At 36.1% G+C, this 16,733-nt stretch overlaps 2 protein-coding genes across 2 annotated transcripts; both read left to right on the forward strand.

The window, feature by feature from the left end:
- Window positions 1-2,592: 2,592 nt before the first annotated feature.
- Window positions 2,593-9,933, forward strand: LOC138307479 (src substrate cortactin-like). Its single transcript, XM_069248256.1, has 6 exons — window positions 2,593-2,701; window positions 6,520-6,686; window positions 7,345-7,411; window positions 7,637-7,785; window positions 8,056-8,421; window positions 9,051-9,933. The coding sequence occupies exons 1-6, from the start codon at window positions 2,638-2,640 to the stop codon at window positions 9,126-9,128; spliced, it is 891 nt and encodes a 296-aa protein (XP_069104357.1). The 5' UTR covers window positions 2,593-2,637; the 3' UTR covers window positions 9,129-9,933.
- A 1,594-nt stretch (window positions 9,934-11,527) lies between these two features.
- LOC138313336 (trichohyalin-like) lies at window positions 11,528-16,717 on the forward strand. The gene is made up of 7 exons (XM_069253850.1): window positions 11,528-11,552; window positions 13,185-13,430; window positions 13,659-13,871; window positions 14,152-14,623; window positions 15,053-15,247; window positions 15,525-15,918; window positions 15,965-16,717. The coding sequence occupies exons 1-7, from the start codon at window positions 11,528-11,530 to the stop codon at window positions 16,715-16,717; spliced, it is 2,298 nt and encodes a 765-aa protein (XP_069109951.1).
- Window positions 16,718-16,733: the final 16 nt, after the last annotated feature.

Below are 16,733 nucleotides of genomic sequence, written 5' to 3' on the forward strand. Positions count from 1 at the left end.
GGTAGACATCAGTCACAAACAAGTAAAGTTTGGTAGACATCAGTCACAAACAAGTAAAGTTTGGTAGACATCAGTCACAAACAAGTAAAGTTTGGTAGACATCAGTCACAAACAAGTAAAGTTTGGTAGACATCAGTCACAAACAAGTAAAGTTTGGTAGACATCAGTCACAAACAAGTAAAGTTTGGTAGACATCAGTCACAAACAAGTAAAGTTTGGTAGACATCAGTCACAAACAAGTAAAGTTTGGTAGACATCAGTCACAAACAAGTAAAGTTTGGTAGACATCAGTCACAAACAAGTAAAGTTTGGTAGACATCAGTCACAAACAAGTAAAGTTTGGTAGACATCAGTCACAAACAAGTAAAGTTTGGTAGACATCAGTCACAAACAAGTAAAGTTTGGTAGACATCAGTCACAAACAAGTAAAGTTTGGTAGACATCAGTCACAAACAAGTAAAGTTTGGTAGACATCAGTCACAAACAAGTAAAGTTTGGTAGACATCAGTCACAAACAAGTAAAGTTTGGTAGACATCAGTCACAAACAAGTAAAGTTTGGTAGACATCAGTCACAAACAAGTAAAGTTTGGTAGACATCAGTCACAAACAAGTAAAGTTTGGTAGACATCAGTCACAAACAAGTAAAGTTTGGTAGACATCAGTCACAAACAAGTAAAGTTTGGTAGACATCAGTCACAGAAAACAAGTAAAGTTTGGTAGACATCAGTCACAAACAAGTAAAGTTTGGTAGACATCAGTCACAAACAAGTAAAGTTTGGTAGACATCAGTCACAAACAAGTAAAGTTTGGTAGACATCAGTCACAAACAAGTAAAGTTTGGTAGACATCAGTCACAAACAAGTAAAGTTTGGTAGACATCAGTCACAAACAAGTAAAGTTTGAACAGTCACAAACAGTAAATTTGGTAGACATCAGTCACAAACAAGTAAAGTTTGGTAGACATCAGTCACAAACAAGTAAAGTTTGGTAGACATCAGTCACAAACAAGTAAAGTTTAGTAGACATTGGTCACAAACAAGTAAAGTTTGGTAGACATCAGTCACAAACAAGTAAAGTTAAAAACCAGAAAAATTTAGTAGAAATCAGTCACAAACAAGTAAAGTTTGGTAGACATCAGTCACAAACAAGTAAAGTTTGGTAGACATCAGTCACAAACAAGTAAAGTTTGGTAGACATCAGTCACAAACAAGTAAAGTTTGGTAGACATCAGTCACAAACAAGTAAAGTTTGGTAGACATCAGTCACAAACAAGTAAAGTTTGGTAGACATCAGTCACAAACAAGTAAAGTTTAGTAGACATTGGTCACAAACAAGTAAAGTTTGGTAGACATCAGTCACAAACAAGTAAAGTTAAAAACCAGAAAAATTTAGTAGACATCAGTCACAAACAAGTAAAGTTTGGTAGACATCAGTCACAAACAAGTAAAGTTTGGTAGACATCAGTCACAAACAAGTAAAGTTTGGTAGACATCAGTCACAAACAAGTAAAGTTTGGTAGACATCAGTCACAAACAAGTAAAGTTTGGTAGACATCAGTCACAAACAAGTAAAGTTTGGTAGACATCAGTCACAAACAAGTAAAGTTTGGTAGACATCAGTCACAAACAAGTAAAGTTTGGTAGACATCAGTCACAAACAAGTAAAGTTTGGTAGACATCAGTCACAAACAAGTAAAGTTTGGTAGACATCAGTCACAAACAAGTAAAGTTTGGTAGACATCAGTCACAAACAAGTAAAGTTTGGTAGACATCAGTCACAAACAAGTAAAGTTTAGAGGACATCAGTCACAAACAAGTAAAGTTTAGTAGACATTAGTCACAAACAAGTAAAGTTTTTTTAGACATCAGTCACAAACAAGTAAAGTTTGGTAGACATTAGTCACAAACAAGTAAAGTTTGTTAGACATCAGTCACAAACAAGTAAATTTTGGTAGTCATCAGTCACAAACAAGTAAAATTTGGTAGACATCAGTCACAAACAAGTAAAGTTTGGTAGACATCGGTCACAAACAAGTAAAGTTTGGTAGACATCAGTCAAAAACAAGTAAAGTTTAGAAGACATCAGTCACAAAAAAGTAAAGTTTAGTAGACATCAGTCACAAACAAGTAAAGTTTGGTAGTCATCAGTCATAAACAAGTAAAGTTTGGTAGACATTAGTCACAAACAAGTAAAGTTTAGAAGACATCAGTCACAAACAAGTAAAGTTTGGTAGACATCAGTCACAAACAAGTAAAGTTTGGTAGACATCGGTCACAAACAAGTAAAGTTTGGTAGACATCAGTCACAAACAAGTAAAGATTGGTAGACATCAGTCACAAACAAGTAAAGTTTAGAAGACATCAGTCACAAACAAGTAAAGTTTGGTAGACATCAGTCACAAACAAGTTAATTTGAAGCTACTAATATGAGAATATGTAACTGAAGTTATTTTTGATCAGGTAGAATGCCTTAGAAAATACCTTGTCAAAAAGTTTGCATGTGTGTCAGAAATTGAAAGAATGTTTGACATATATTTATATCACTTTGCCTAGTCATTGCTGGCTAAAACATGTGTTTTCTGTATTACAGATCATTCCAAGGGATTCGGGGGGAAATTTGGTGTACAGAAAAACAACATGGACAAATCAGCTCTGGGATACGAACATCAAGAGAAGTTAGAAAAGCATGAATCACAAAAAGGTTAATTCTGAAATTTATTTATATTAATTCTAAGATTTTATATTCATGATTTCAGGTTTAGAGAACAGGAAAAAGTACCATGTAAAAAGTGAAAATGTTTGTGAAAATCTGCAGCTAGTTTGGTTTAAATCATATTAAGAACAATCTCAACTTTAAAGATAATTATCTTATAGAATTTTGGATATATATGGCTTGAATCTCCAAAGTAAGCATTAGATAACTCAGATTAATTACTACAAACATTGAAATGATCAAGACTGTTATTAACAGAGGATGATTCACCAGATGAAGCTTGGACAGATGAGGGTATGGTGTAGTATAAACATCGTCATTGTGTAGCATGTGTTGTTCTCCTCAACAACTACCAGTCTATAGTATATATAAACTTTATGTAATTATGTATATTTCCTTACTCTGTTCACTGAAGGTAAGACAATAGAATATTTTACTTTCAAAAAATTGTTGTATCAGAATCATCTATTTCCTTTTGAAACAACATTTTATTTGTATGATTTTGTATGCCTTTAAATGACATTGTATCATAGATGAAACTTTCCTCTGAAACAAATATATCTGTAAGATACATATCCATTTAAAACAAGTACATTGTATCATAAAATATGTATCCATTTAAAGGAACAATTCACTCAGGCTAATTATTTTACATAACCAAGAAGCAAAATATGGCATAAATGTATTGTTCTATATTTCTTATGAAACATATAACATAAAATATTGATAATTTCCCCGTCATTGTTTAGTATTTCAATTAATATCTTTGAAATATCAAATCGTTGATCAATACGCTTAAGCAGGTACAATATGGACGCTGTACCCATACCCGAGCCAAGGTCAAGCATGTTTAACAAATAAACTACATAACCACTGAGAAGATGAGAAAATGATTTTTAGGCAAGACAATTCACCTAATAAGGGCCTTACCGGTCATCTGACTACCTTGGCAATGGTAAATTTAATTTCATATGGTGTCACTTTGTCAGGACAATGTCAGAATCATTTTCAATTTCTTTCAACAAATTTTCTTTCAAACAAGAGGCCAAAGGGCCTTAACATGTAGGAAGTTAATTAGATATAGTGCCATGGTAGCCATCTTCGATTTGGGATCAACCAGAGATGTAACAACACTTTGTCGGGACGATGTCAGGATCATTTCATGCAAGTTTCAGCCAAATCGCACTGGTAGAACTTGAGAAGAAGTTCAAAATGTGTTTTAAAGATAGCGGCTGTGGCAGCCATCTTGGTTTTCGGATTGACCCGAAAAATAAAAACACTTTGTCGGGACCATGTCAGGATCATTTCATGCAAGTTTCAGCCAAATCAAACTGGTAGAACTTGAGAAGAAGTTCAAAATGTGTTTTCAAGATGACGGCTTTGGCGGCCATCTTGGATTACGGATCGACCCGAAAAATAACAACACTTTGTCGGGACCATGTCAGGATCATTTCATGCAAGTTTCAGCCAAATTGCACCAGTAGAACTTGAGAAGAAGTTCAAAATGTGCTTTCAAGATGGCGGCTTTGGCGGCCATCTTGGATTTCGGATTGACCCGAAAAATAACAACACTTTGTCGGAACCATGTCAGGATCATTTCATGCAAGTTTCAGCCAAATCGCACCGGTAGAACTTGAGAAGAAGTTCAAAATGTGTTTTCAAGATGGCGGCTGTGGCTGCCATCTTGAATTTCGGATCGACCCAAAAAATAACAACACTTTGTCGGGACCATGACAGGATCATTTCATGCAAGTTTCAGCCAAATTGCACCGGTAGAACTTGAGAAGAAGTTCAAAATGTGTTTTCAAGATGGCGGCTGTGGCGGCCATCTTGGATTTCGGATAGACCCGAAAAATAACAACACTTTGTCGGGACCATGTCAGGATCATTTCATGCAAGTTTCAGCCCGATTACACCGGTAGAACTTGAGAAGAAGTTCAAAATGTATTTTCAAGATGGCGACTGTGGCGGCCATCTTGGATTTCGGATCGACCCGAAAAATAACAACACTTTGTCGGGACCATGTCAGGATCATTTCATGCAAGTTTCAGCCAAATCGCACCGGTAGAACTTGAGAAGAAGTTCAAAATGTGCTTTCAAGATGGCGGCTTTGGCGGCCATCTTGGATTTCGGTTTGACCCGAAAAATAACAACACTTTGTCGGGACCATGTCAGGATCATTTCATGCAAGTTTCAGCCCGATTACACCGGTAGAACTTGAGAAGAAGTTCAAAATGTGTTTTCAAGATGGCGGCTGTGGCGGCCATCTTGGATTTCGGATCGACCCGAAAAGTAACAACACTTTGTCAGGACCATGTCAGGATCATTTCATGCAAGTTTCAGCCAAATCGCACCGGTAGAACTTGAGAAGAAGTTCAAAATGTGTTTTCAAGATGGCGGCTGTGGCGGCCATCTTGGATTTCGGATCGACCCAAAAAATAACAACACTTTGTCGGGACCATGTCAGGATCATTTCATGCAAGTTTCAGCCAAATCGCACCGGTAGAACTTGAGAAGAAGTTCAAAATGTGTTTTCAAGATGGCGGCTGTGGCGGCCATCTTGGATTTCGGATCGACCCAAAAAATAACAACACTTTGTCGGGACCATGGCAGGATCATTTCATGCAAGTTTCAGCCAAATTGCACTGGTAGAACTTGAGAAGAAGTTCAAAATGTGAAAAGTTAACGCACGGCGCACGGCGCACGGCGCACGGCGGACGGCGACGGACGAAACATGACGACTATAGGTCATCCTGACCCTTCGGGTCAGATGACCTAAAAACACTACTGTCAGAGCGATCTGAGCAGTTTTAGACAAAAGTTGCATTACTCTACGAGCAAGGGACAGGGTTTGGCATACAAGAAGTTCGACCACAATATGTAATGGCGGACAGCGAGCGAGTTTGAACATCTACACACATGTCACAACCATATATGTGCAAATTTTAATGTTCTCTTAGACTGAATTGTTCCTTTAAAACAATAATATCAATAAGGTATTGAATAGTTTATCTATGAAATATACAAATTGTAAACTTTGCAGTCAAGACAATGATGAATTGAATTAATTTATGTTTCACGTGATTCCTGATAAGATTTTTGCAGGACTACTGCTTCTGTTGGTGATGGAATGACGCTAAAATATGATATCCTGCACAAAGGTCATTTCAGCAGGTTACAAATAGTTCTGTTCCATCACCACTGGAGATACTAGTTCCACACAAACGTTATCGGGTACCACGTGGTATGTGAATAAGTCCCATTGTATACTAGTGTCAGCTATATTCAGGGTCTGGTAGGAGTGTGGATCGGAAAGTTGAAAACACGAAAATGGTACTGAGATGTCTTTGGTTACATTTTGAATACATTTTTACAGTCAAGCTATTAAATGTTTATAAATGTGATGACATAATTGAATTGGCCAAATTTTGTTTGTCCATCTTGAGTTCCTGATGTCATTGTCTTTCCACAGCTTCATATATAAGCCACAGCAGGTCACATTACATTAGCGACATAAATAATATTACAAGGGTGAACTACCTTGGTAACAGGTTAACTGCTGGCATCCCATTTTTGTATTGATTTTGCGAATGTATTGTTAGAATGTACTTAAACCAACTGACACTTCCTCTTCACCTATATTCATTTCCATTACTTCAACTACACACAAAAAAACGTATTGTTTAACATAGAATAGTTGCTGTATTTAAATGCTAAAAAAATCTTTTACAATTGACTATGACCACTAATGGTGTTTAAGATATTTCTATTTGTGTTTCATGATATGTGTTCACTTGTTATTCCAGATTATTCCAAAGGTTTTGGGGGTAAGTTTGGTGTACAGAGAGACAGACAGGATGCCTCAGCGGCCAGTTACGAACAGATGGGTAAGACTGAGCTGCATGAGTCGCAGACGGACATGAAGAAGGGATTTGGGGGAAAGTTCGGTGTCGATACAGAAAACCAGGATCAGGTATATAAAAACACCATTATTTCACACAGAAATTAGTTTAGTGTATATACATGGCCATTATTCATGAAATGGCAGATGTTAAAAAACAAGTCAAAGGACTTTTCACTTACACATACAAACTACAATATTATATAGGATATTTATGCAAGTATATTAAAGTTGTATTTCTTGTAATTTTCACTGAAACGACATGTCGTTTTAACATTTGATATTTGAACATGGACATGTATCTTGATGATTTAGCTCCCTAAAACGATATGTCAGCCTATAAGAGAGCCGAAATCTAGGGATAATATATTCCTGGTTTTGAATAAAACACTTCAATCATCACCATGTTCAGTACCTTCGGGTTTTGTCGGAATTCCAAATCTTATCATGTGACTGGCGTCCACACGTCCTGCACGTGGTGATCCAGGTAACTAGTGTAAGCGCATATGTGTTTGTTTACGTTTTCCTTCTGGCTAATATGAGCAAGTCTTGCTTGTATATGTCCACAGAGCAAGTATTTGAAACATCTAATTTACACATACAGTAGCTGTAATTCAATATTGTGTGTATCAAATATTGTAATGTGCGAGCATTATTTTCTTTGTCGATCCAGTCTGTTTCCCTTTTATTCTTTTTTTAAATGATTATGTTATTACCTTTTATATTACAGTCAGCAGGATCGTTTCAAGACATGGCTGGAGCCTCATCATCGTACCAGAGGACAAGGGCCGCTGGTAGTAAGTAACATGTATTATTATTACTGTTCAGTATCATAAACTAGAAAATATTCCTAAATGTCTGCATGTACCATATTTTGCCCAATAAACCATGGTGCTTATAAAAATGAAACATATAAGGGTGCGCTTAATAGAACAAAATATTAACTATAGCCTGTCATATAATTATTGCACAAAGGAAGCCATAAAAAAATAACAAAACCGCTATTGTAATTATATTTGCAGGTTCTGATGGTGCCAAAAATTTGAAAAATAAATTTGAAAACTTAGCCAAATCAAATGAAGAAGAAGCAAGAAGAAGAGCAGAAGAAGAGAAAGAAAGACGAAAGAGGATTGAGGAGAAAGAAAGAGCAGAACAAAAACAGCAGGAAGAGGTGAATAAGATTTAAATGTTTTAGAGTTTTGTCTCCACTATCTGAGCTGATGGTTAAGTCAATAGGTTACTGAAAAGTACAAATATTGGTTGGAACTACATGTAAACAAAATCAGTTCACATTCTTGGAGACCACTGCTGATTTTGTCCTTAGCTTTCAATTGTGTATCAAACATTGTAATTGGTTGAGTTTTGTTCATTCCTGTTTAAAACCTTATTTAGCATATAGAGTACCATAGACACTTTACAGGGATATTAATTTTATACTCAGGAACGTCGTGAAAGGGAACGTTGGGAAGCAGAACAAAGAAAAGCAGCTGAACCAGAACCTGAACCAGAGCCTGAACCGGAGCCAGCACAACAACCGGTACCTCAGCAGAGTGTGGACAGTTTTGAACCAGAGGATGAGTATGGTGATGTGGCTTACACACCTCAGGCTGAACCTGAACCTGAACCAGAGCCTGAACCTCAAGCACCAGCTGAACCTGTACAAGAGGAGGAGTATGAAGAGTACGCGGATGTACAACCCAATACGGTAGGCGGAGGTCTAACTGCTGTGGCACTCTATGATTATCAAGCAACCGACGATGATGAATTGACCTTTGACCCTGAAGATATAATTACAAATATTGAAAAGGTATATATACAGTAATGTTTGTATTTCTGTGGTAACCCCTAATCAGGGGTTGATTTCATCAGAATTCTTCCATAGGTTTAGACATGCTGATGACACTTTCATGACTGTGTAAGCCTTTCATTACATATACTTCATATTTTCTTGGTTTAGGTCAGACCGGAAAACTACATTAAGATGCATCACAAAACAAAAACAACTGCTTTCTTTATTTATTTTTCATAATTCTATGAAAACTTAAGAAACAAGAAATAATTTATCTTTTTTCCCAAATCTAAATTATTTAATCAAATCAATTGCTTCTAGTGTGAATACATTCTATGAGAATTGAATTTTAGTTTATGTCAATTACATCCTAACAGTCAAGATGCTGAAGAAATTTGAATCTAGATGGGTAATTAGTTCAGATAGATTGATATTCAACTGTGTAGGTCAGTGAACGCTATTTTACTAGCTGTGGGTCCCTTAGGATTGTAGTTCAATTTAGTTCAATGGTTATTCAGTTGATTCAGACAGTCACTGTGATAAAAGATAAAATGTTTGAATCCGAGTTGTTGATATCTCCAGCATAACTTATAATCTGTAAGTGTTTTATAAACTGTTATAATTAATTATTTGTTTATGTTCGACAGATCGACGAAGGTTGGTGGCGAGGGGAATGTCGCGGAATGGTAGGACTATTTCCTTCAAATTACGTGGAGTTACAATAACTCACCATCAGTGCCTTGTGTAGAACAATTGTACAAGTTTCATATCGTCTTTACAGCAAAGTGTCATCCATCTTGTCAAAAAATATTTTAACTGTATCTACCTTCCTTTGTTTAATGGCGGGCTTTTGTGAAGTGCTTCATGGAAGAAGATCGTTCTAAACTTTTTCAGACATAAAATTTAAAAACATTTAGTGTTTTGATATGTATAATAATTAGTGAACAGGGTTCACAATGTTTTGGTAACTGGAATAAAGTAAGAAGTTAATTTGTTAGTTTGGAGATCCTGTATGCTAAATGGTCTTGTGTTTAATGACCTACTTAAAGGCAAGTGTTCTCTGACTTTCCTTTAACATAGTTTTGATATCAGTGGACCATTGTAGTTGACTGGAAGAGTGTTTGAATGAAATACAACAAAGTTTATATGTAACTTTGACTCCTATTTAAGGTCACAGATTTCAAATTATTAAAACACTCACGAAGTCTCACGACTGAAAGCATGGGAACAATGTGGGTCAATTGTGTCCCTTGTAGTAGGTGATGGGGCTGGAATTACTTTTATTATTGTTATCTACTGCTGAAACCCTGTGACTGATAGTCTTTTTGTATGGTTAATGAAAAGTAAACTAGATAATACTCTTGTTATGTCTGTTTGAACATCATCTATTGTTTAAAATGTCATCCTTTTTTCTATTGGGAGCCATTGACTAGAAGTCCTAACACACTATGATTATACCGGGTAAATTGTGAATCCTAATGGTAATGAAGTACATGGTATTTGTAAAAATTGACATATTTTTTATTACGTTTATTTAAGCATTGATGTCACTATTTTTTAATTTTATCGGGGTATGAAAAAAAAATTGTTTGCAAACTGTGTGAATCCGCGTAGCGGATTCTCACAAAAGTTTGCAAACAATTTTTTTTCATAACCCGATAAAATTAAAAATAGTGACATCAATACTTATAATTAATTTTATAATCTATTTGATAAAATGAAGTATGTTTAAATGTAACATTATAGTGGTTTTTCAAGGGATTCTTAATTCCGAATCAATACGCAACGTCAATGTCTCTATTGTGACGTCACGTTAACGTCGGGGTTTCGCGCCATTCTCGGATTTTTTTTTCATAGTGGTATGCAAAAAAAATATTGGCCAATCAGAAAGCCAGATTTGGTATGAAAACAAAGAAAAATTAATTATTTCTGTTTATATGAATAATTCTGGAGTAATGTTCCCATCTGGTATTGACTTTAGTCCCCTGTCCAGCTGGGCGTCTTTACTTTATTCCTTAATAACAGAGCTGGTTAAACAATATAATACCAACCAATCAACACGCCCCTCGATCTGATTGGTTATACAACATTTGGTGCACTTTGACCTTTAATCATCTGTGATTTACATATTGTTTATAATTGTATTCGTATTAACTTGGTTAATCCATTTTATTGAACGGAAGGAAAGTATTTTCTGTGTCAATAGAGAATTGTATAGATATTACATGTTACAAAGTTAGGACCAAATCTGTAGGCTGTTTCCAGATTGGTCCCCAGTAGATCACCATAATTGTTGGAACTCATAATATCTGTTCAAAATCAATTATGTGGAAAACTAAATCTTTGTAAGAAGCATACACATTCTTCCCTTATAGCAATATTAAGGTCTTTAGAGCATGTTATGTCTGTACTGTTGGAATGGAATCAATGCTGTATTATATATTGTATATAAACATATCCCACTTTTATATATTATACATGTTTCCAAACTTTATCACATAATTCCCTGAATGTATTTATTTGTATGACATGTGGCAATGTTATGCACTTCTGTTTTTTGGGGGATTTTTTTTTATTATTATTATTATGACGAAATGAATTAAGCAAACAAAAAGACATACAAGATTAAATGTATTTTGACCCTTGGTGATGTTTGATATTACAACCATAGGGGATGCTGAGATACTTCAGTTTACCAGCTTGACCTATAATTAGAAGTCAGTAAGTAATAATGTTAATACCCTGTCTGATTACATTATGAAGCCACTTTTATATAAATATATATCATACTTATGGTATCAACACCTTGCATAAAATCATATAAAAATTAGAAACCTTAGGATTGATTCTTTGTTTTGCAACATTCCAAATACTTCTTATAAAGATTATTTTTCCAATTATTTGAATATATGAAGATGTGTAATTAACACAGGAGTAATATATAATGAGATCTATAAAATCTTTGCTGAGATGCTGAATGTCATTTTATGGGAATTGCCTCCCCTTAACCTAAGCTACCCTGTCAAGATGGTGTGTAAGTGTTATTTACTGCATTCTGGACTTTGTTTGTGAGTTTGAGGTTTGAGAAAATTTGGTGTAAGCATGATTTTGATGACCTGCGAAAATGGGTAACGAGAATGTAAATAAAGGTGAGTAAATTTACATACCAGGTAGTGTAATGTTCACTGCATTAGTTTATTAAACTTTTAATTAAGAAACAAAGATTTAACGAGGAAAATAAATTGGCTGTCAATTTTATAATATACAATTATGGCCCTCTGTGGAGGGATACATCTAGAATTGTCTCCCTGGAAAGAGTTATTTTCTCGAGGGCGAAGCAACAGAGAAAATAACTCTTTCCAGGGAGACAATTCTAGATGTATCCCGACACATAGGGACATAATTATTTTATTATACCGAACAAAATCAAAAGAAAAAAAATCTCTGTTAAAAGAATCCATGAAGATATTTCCCAAAAACAACGTTGTTAAATTCGTTTGGCTACAAAAAAATAAACAACAGCGTTGCCATTGTTTGTTGACGTTACAGATGACGTCAACTTCCGGTCACGTGCGGAGCTTCCAAGGGGTTATTTCCCTGGGGTTATTTCCCTCGGGGGTTATTTCCCTGGGGTTATTTCCCTCGGGGGTTATTTCCCTGGGGTTATTTCCCTCGCCTTCCAATTCCGGGGAAACATCTAACTTATTCAATGTCATGTGATCAAGTTTAATCCAATCAGAACATTCTAAATAAAAGTGAGGTATAATAATAGTGATGGTACATGTATATAGTTTGTCTGATAGGCAACATTAATATGCTGAAGTATTGTCAATGTGTGGCCAGCGTAAGTGTCTGTGCAAGATAAAAACAAATTATTACATCACAGTAATTATAAATACATTATAACTGTATAGTTTACTGTCAGTATATCTTTGATATAGTTACATACAACTTTCCTCAGACATTCAATAGATGCGATTTGTCTTGGATATGATTATAAAATGTGATAGAATTTCACTAGATTGGCATGTGAAGTTGTGCTGTTGAATGAATGTGTTATTTGATACGAAAGTATTTTTAAGTATTTTATATATATTAATAATATATAACCATGTGTTATAACATACATGGTATCCGAGTCCTCATACAGGTATCCTTGTATGTACCAAGATAACAGAACAAGTCTAATATTATTATGGACAGTTTACGTCAATTATTTGTAATTATGCAAACTATTGATAAAAATATTATTAATAAAATATCAAATAATACACGAATTATGTTTGTTACTCTATACCTTCAGAATAATTAACAAAATTCATGAGCTTAAGTTTGATGTGTGTGTGTAGCCCTGACCACGAACTATGACCTTGACCACCAGAGTATGATCTTCATCCTCTGTGTTTTGATCCTATTTTGATTTGGAGAAAGAGGGAAAAAATGAACTCGTCTACCACCGTAGAGGAAGAAGGTTTGAAGGAAAAGGAAGAAAATACTTCTCTATTCTTAACAACGAAAGATGAACTATATTGGGGAGGGGGAGGGGGAGAGAGGAAAAATAGGATTTTTCCTAACTCTCTTATCTTGAGGGTAGGACAGAGAAATCTCTCCAAGGCAGAAGAACAAGATTTGGAGAAGGAGGGAAGATATACTGATTTGTGGTCAACCACATAGAAACTAGATTTGGAGGAAGAGGGAAGATATACTGATTTGTGGTCAACCACAGAAAAACTAGATTTGGAGGAAGAGGGGAAAAAATACTGATTTGTGGTCGACCACAGAAAAACTAGATTTGGAGGAAGAGGGAGGATATACTGATTTGTGGTCGACCACAGAAAAACTAGATTTGGAGGAAGAGGGAAGATATACTGATTTGTGGTCAACCACAGAAAAACCAGATTTGGAGGAAGAGGGAAGATATACTGATTTGTGGTCAACCACAGAAAAACTAGATTTGGAGGAAGAAAGATATACTGATTTTGGAGAAGAACTAGATTTGGAGGAGAGAGAGGATATACTGATTTGTGGTCAATCACAGAAAAACTAGATTTGGAGGAAGAGGGAAGATATACTGATTTGTGGTCAACCACAGAAAAACTAGATTTGGAGGAAGAGGGAGGAGATATACTGATTTGTGGTCAACCACAGAAAAACTAGATTTGGAGGAAGAGGGAAGATATACTGATTTGTGGTCAACCACAGAAAAATAGATTTGGAGGAAGAGGGAAGATATACTGATTTGTGGTCAACCACAGAAAAACTAGATTTGGAGGAAGAGGGAAGATATACTGATTTGTGGTCAACCACAGAAAAACTAGATTTGGAGGAAGAGGGAAGATATACTGATTTGTGGTCAACCACAGAAAAACTAGATTTGGAGGAAGAGGGAAGATATACTGATTTGTGGTCAACCACAGAAAAACTAGATTTGGAGGAAGAGGAAGGAAACAGAAATATACTGATTTGTGGTCAACCACAGAAAAACTAGATTTGGAGGAAGAGGGAAGATATACTGATTTGTGGTCAACCACAGAAAAACTAGATTTGGAGGAAGAGGGAAGATATACTGATTTGTGGTCAACCACAGAAAAACTAGATTTGGAGGAAGAGGGAAGATATACTGATTTGTGGTCAACCACAGAAAAACTAGATTTGGAGGAAGAGGGAAGATATACTGATTTGTGGTCAACCACAGAAAAACTAGATTTGGAAGAGAGGGAAGATATACTGATTTGTGGTCAACCACAGAAAAACTAGATTTGGAGGAAGAGGGAGGATATACTGATTTGTGGTCAACCACAGAAAAACTAGATTTGGAGGAAGAGGGAAGATATACTGATTTGTGGTCAACCACAGAAAAACTAGATTTGGAGGAAGAGGGAGGATATACTGATTTGTGGTCAACCACAGAAAAACTAGATTTGGAGGAAGAGGGAAGATATACTGATTTGTGGTCAACCACAGAAAAACCAGATTTGGAGGAAGAGGGAAGATATACTGATTTGTGGTCAACCACAGAAAAACTAGATTTGGAGGAAGAGGGAAGATATACTGATTTGTGGTCAACCACAGAAAAACTAGATTTGGAGGAAGAGGGAGGATATACTGATTTGTGGTCAACCACAGAAAAACTAGATTTGGAGGAAGAGGGAAGATATACTGATTTGTGGTCAACCACAGAAAAACTAGATTTGGAGGAAGAGGGAGGATATACTGATTTGTGGTCACACAGAAAAACTAGATTTGGAGAAGAGGGAAGATATACTGATTTGTGGTCAACCACAGAAAAACTAGATTTGGAGGAAGAGAGAATATGATTTGTGGTCACACAGAAAACTAGATTTGGAGAAGAGGGAGATATACTGATTTGTGGTCAACCACAGAAAAAACTAGATTTGGAGGAAGAGGGAGATATACTGATTTGTGGTCAACCACAGAAAAACTAGATTTGGAGGAAGAGGGAAGATATACTGATTTGTGGTCAACCACAGAAAAACTAGATTTGGAGGAAGAGGGAAGAAGATATACTGATTTGTGGTCAACCACAGAAAAACTAGATTTGGAGGAAGAGGGAGATATACTGATTTGTGGTCAACCACAGAAAAACTAGATTTGGAGGAAGAGGGAATACTGATTTGTGTCACCACAGAAAAACTAGATTTGAGGAAGAGGAGAATACTGATTTGTGGTCAACCACAGAAAAACTAGATTTGGAGGAAGAGGGAAGATATACTGATTTGTGGTCAACCACAGAAAAACTAGATTTGGAGGAAGAGGGAAGATATACTGATTTGTGGTCAACCACAGAAAAACTAGATTTGGAGGAAGAGGAGAATACTGATTTGTGTCACCACAGAAAACAGATTGGAGAAGAGGAGATATACTGATTTGTGGTCAACCACAGAAAAACTAGATTTGGAGGAAGAGGGAAGATATACTGATTTGTGGTCAACCACAGAAAAACTAGATTTGGAGGAAGAGGGAAGATATACTGATTTGTGGTCAACCACAGAAAAACTAGATTTGGAGGAGAGAGGGAAGATATACTGATTTGTGGTCAACCACAGAAAAACTAGATTTGGAGGAAGAGGGAAGATATACTGATTTGTGGTCAACCACAGAAAAACTAGATTTGGAGGAAGAGGGAGATATACTGATTTGTGGTCAACCACAGAAAAACTAGATTTGGAGGAAGAGGGAGGATATACTGATTTGTGGTCAACCACAGAAAAACTAGATTTGGAGGAAGAGGGAAGATATACTGATTTGTGGTCAACCACAGAAAAACTAGATTTGGAGGAAGAGGGAAGATATACTGATTTGTGGTCAACCACAGAAAAACTAGATTTGGAGGAAGAGGGAAGATATACTGATTTGTGGTCAACCACAGAAAAACTAGATTTGGAGGAAGAGGGAAGATATACTGATTTGTGGTCAACCACAGAAAAACTAGATTTGGAGGAAGAGGGAAGATATACTGATTTGTGGTCAACCACAGAAAAACTAGATTTGGAGGTAGAGGGAAGATATACTGATTTGTGGTCAACCACAGAAAAACTAGATTTGGAGGAAGAGGGAAGAATATACTGATTTGTGGTCAACCACAGAAAAACTAGATTTGGAGGAAGAGGGAAGATATACTGATTTGTGGTCAACCACAGAAAAACTAGATTTGGAGGAAGAGGGAGGATATACTGATTTGTGGTCAACCACAGAAAAACTAGATTTGGAGGAAGAGGGAAGATATACTGATTTGTGGTCAACCACAGAAAAACTAGATTTGGAGGAAGAGGGAAGATATACTGATTTGTGGTCAACCACAGAAAAACTAGATTTGGAGGAAGAGGGAAGATATACTGATTTGTGGTCAACCACAGAAAAACTAGATTTGGAGGAAGAGGAAGGAAATACTGATTTGTGGTCAACCACAGAAAAACTAGATTTGGAGGAAGAGGGAGGAAATACTGATTTGTGGTCAACCACAGAAAAACTAGATTTGGAGGAAGAGGGAAGATATACTGATTTGTGGTCAACCACAGAAAAACTAGATTTGGAGGAAGAGGGAAGATATACTGATTTGTGGTCAACCACAGAAAAACTAGATTTGGAGGAAGAGGGAAGATATACTGATTTGTGGTCAACCACAGAAAAACTAGATTTGGAGGAAGAGGGAAGATATACTGATTTGTGGTCAACCACAGAAAAACTAGATTTGGAGGAAGAGGGAAGATATACTGATTTGTGGTCAACCACAGAAAAACTAGATTTGGAGAGAGGAAGATATACTGATTGTGGTCAACCACAGAAAAACTAGATTTGGGAAGAGGAAG

The sequence above is a fragment of the Argopecten irradians genome, chromosome 1 (assembly GCF_041381155.1).
Source record: "Argopecten irradians isolate NY chromosome 1, Ai_NY, whole genome shotgun sequence".
Lineage (NCBI taxonomy): Eukaryota > Metazoa > Mollusca > Bivalvia > Pectinida > Pectinidae > Argopecten > Argopecten irradians.

Bases quoted from the DNA above. Each gene is read 5' to 3' on its own strand.
- LOC138307479 (XM_069248256.1), top strand. From the start codon at position 2,638: ATGGACAAATCAGCTCTGGGATACGAACATCAAGAGAAGTTAGAAAAG. The intron at 2,702-6,519 runs GTTAATTCTGAA...TTGTTATTCCAG, and splicing joins AAAGCATGAATCACAAAAAG to ATTATTCCAAAGGTTTTGGG. The intron at 8,422-9,050 runs GTATATATACAG...TATGTTCGACAG, and splicing joins TAATTACAAATATTGAAAAG to ATCGACGAAGGTTGGTGGCG.
- LOC138313336 (XM_069253850.1), top strand. From the start codon at position 11,528: ATGGGTAACGAGAATGTAAATAAAG. The intron at 13,431-13,658 runs GTCAATCACAGA...GGTCAACCACAG, and splicing joins AGAGGATATACTGATTTGTG to AAAAACTAGATTTGGAGGAA. The intron at 15,248-15,524 runs GTGTCACCACAG...GGTCAACCACAG, and splicing joins GAAGAGGAGAATACTGATTT to AAAAACTAGATTTGGAGGAA.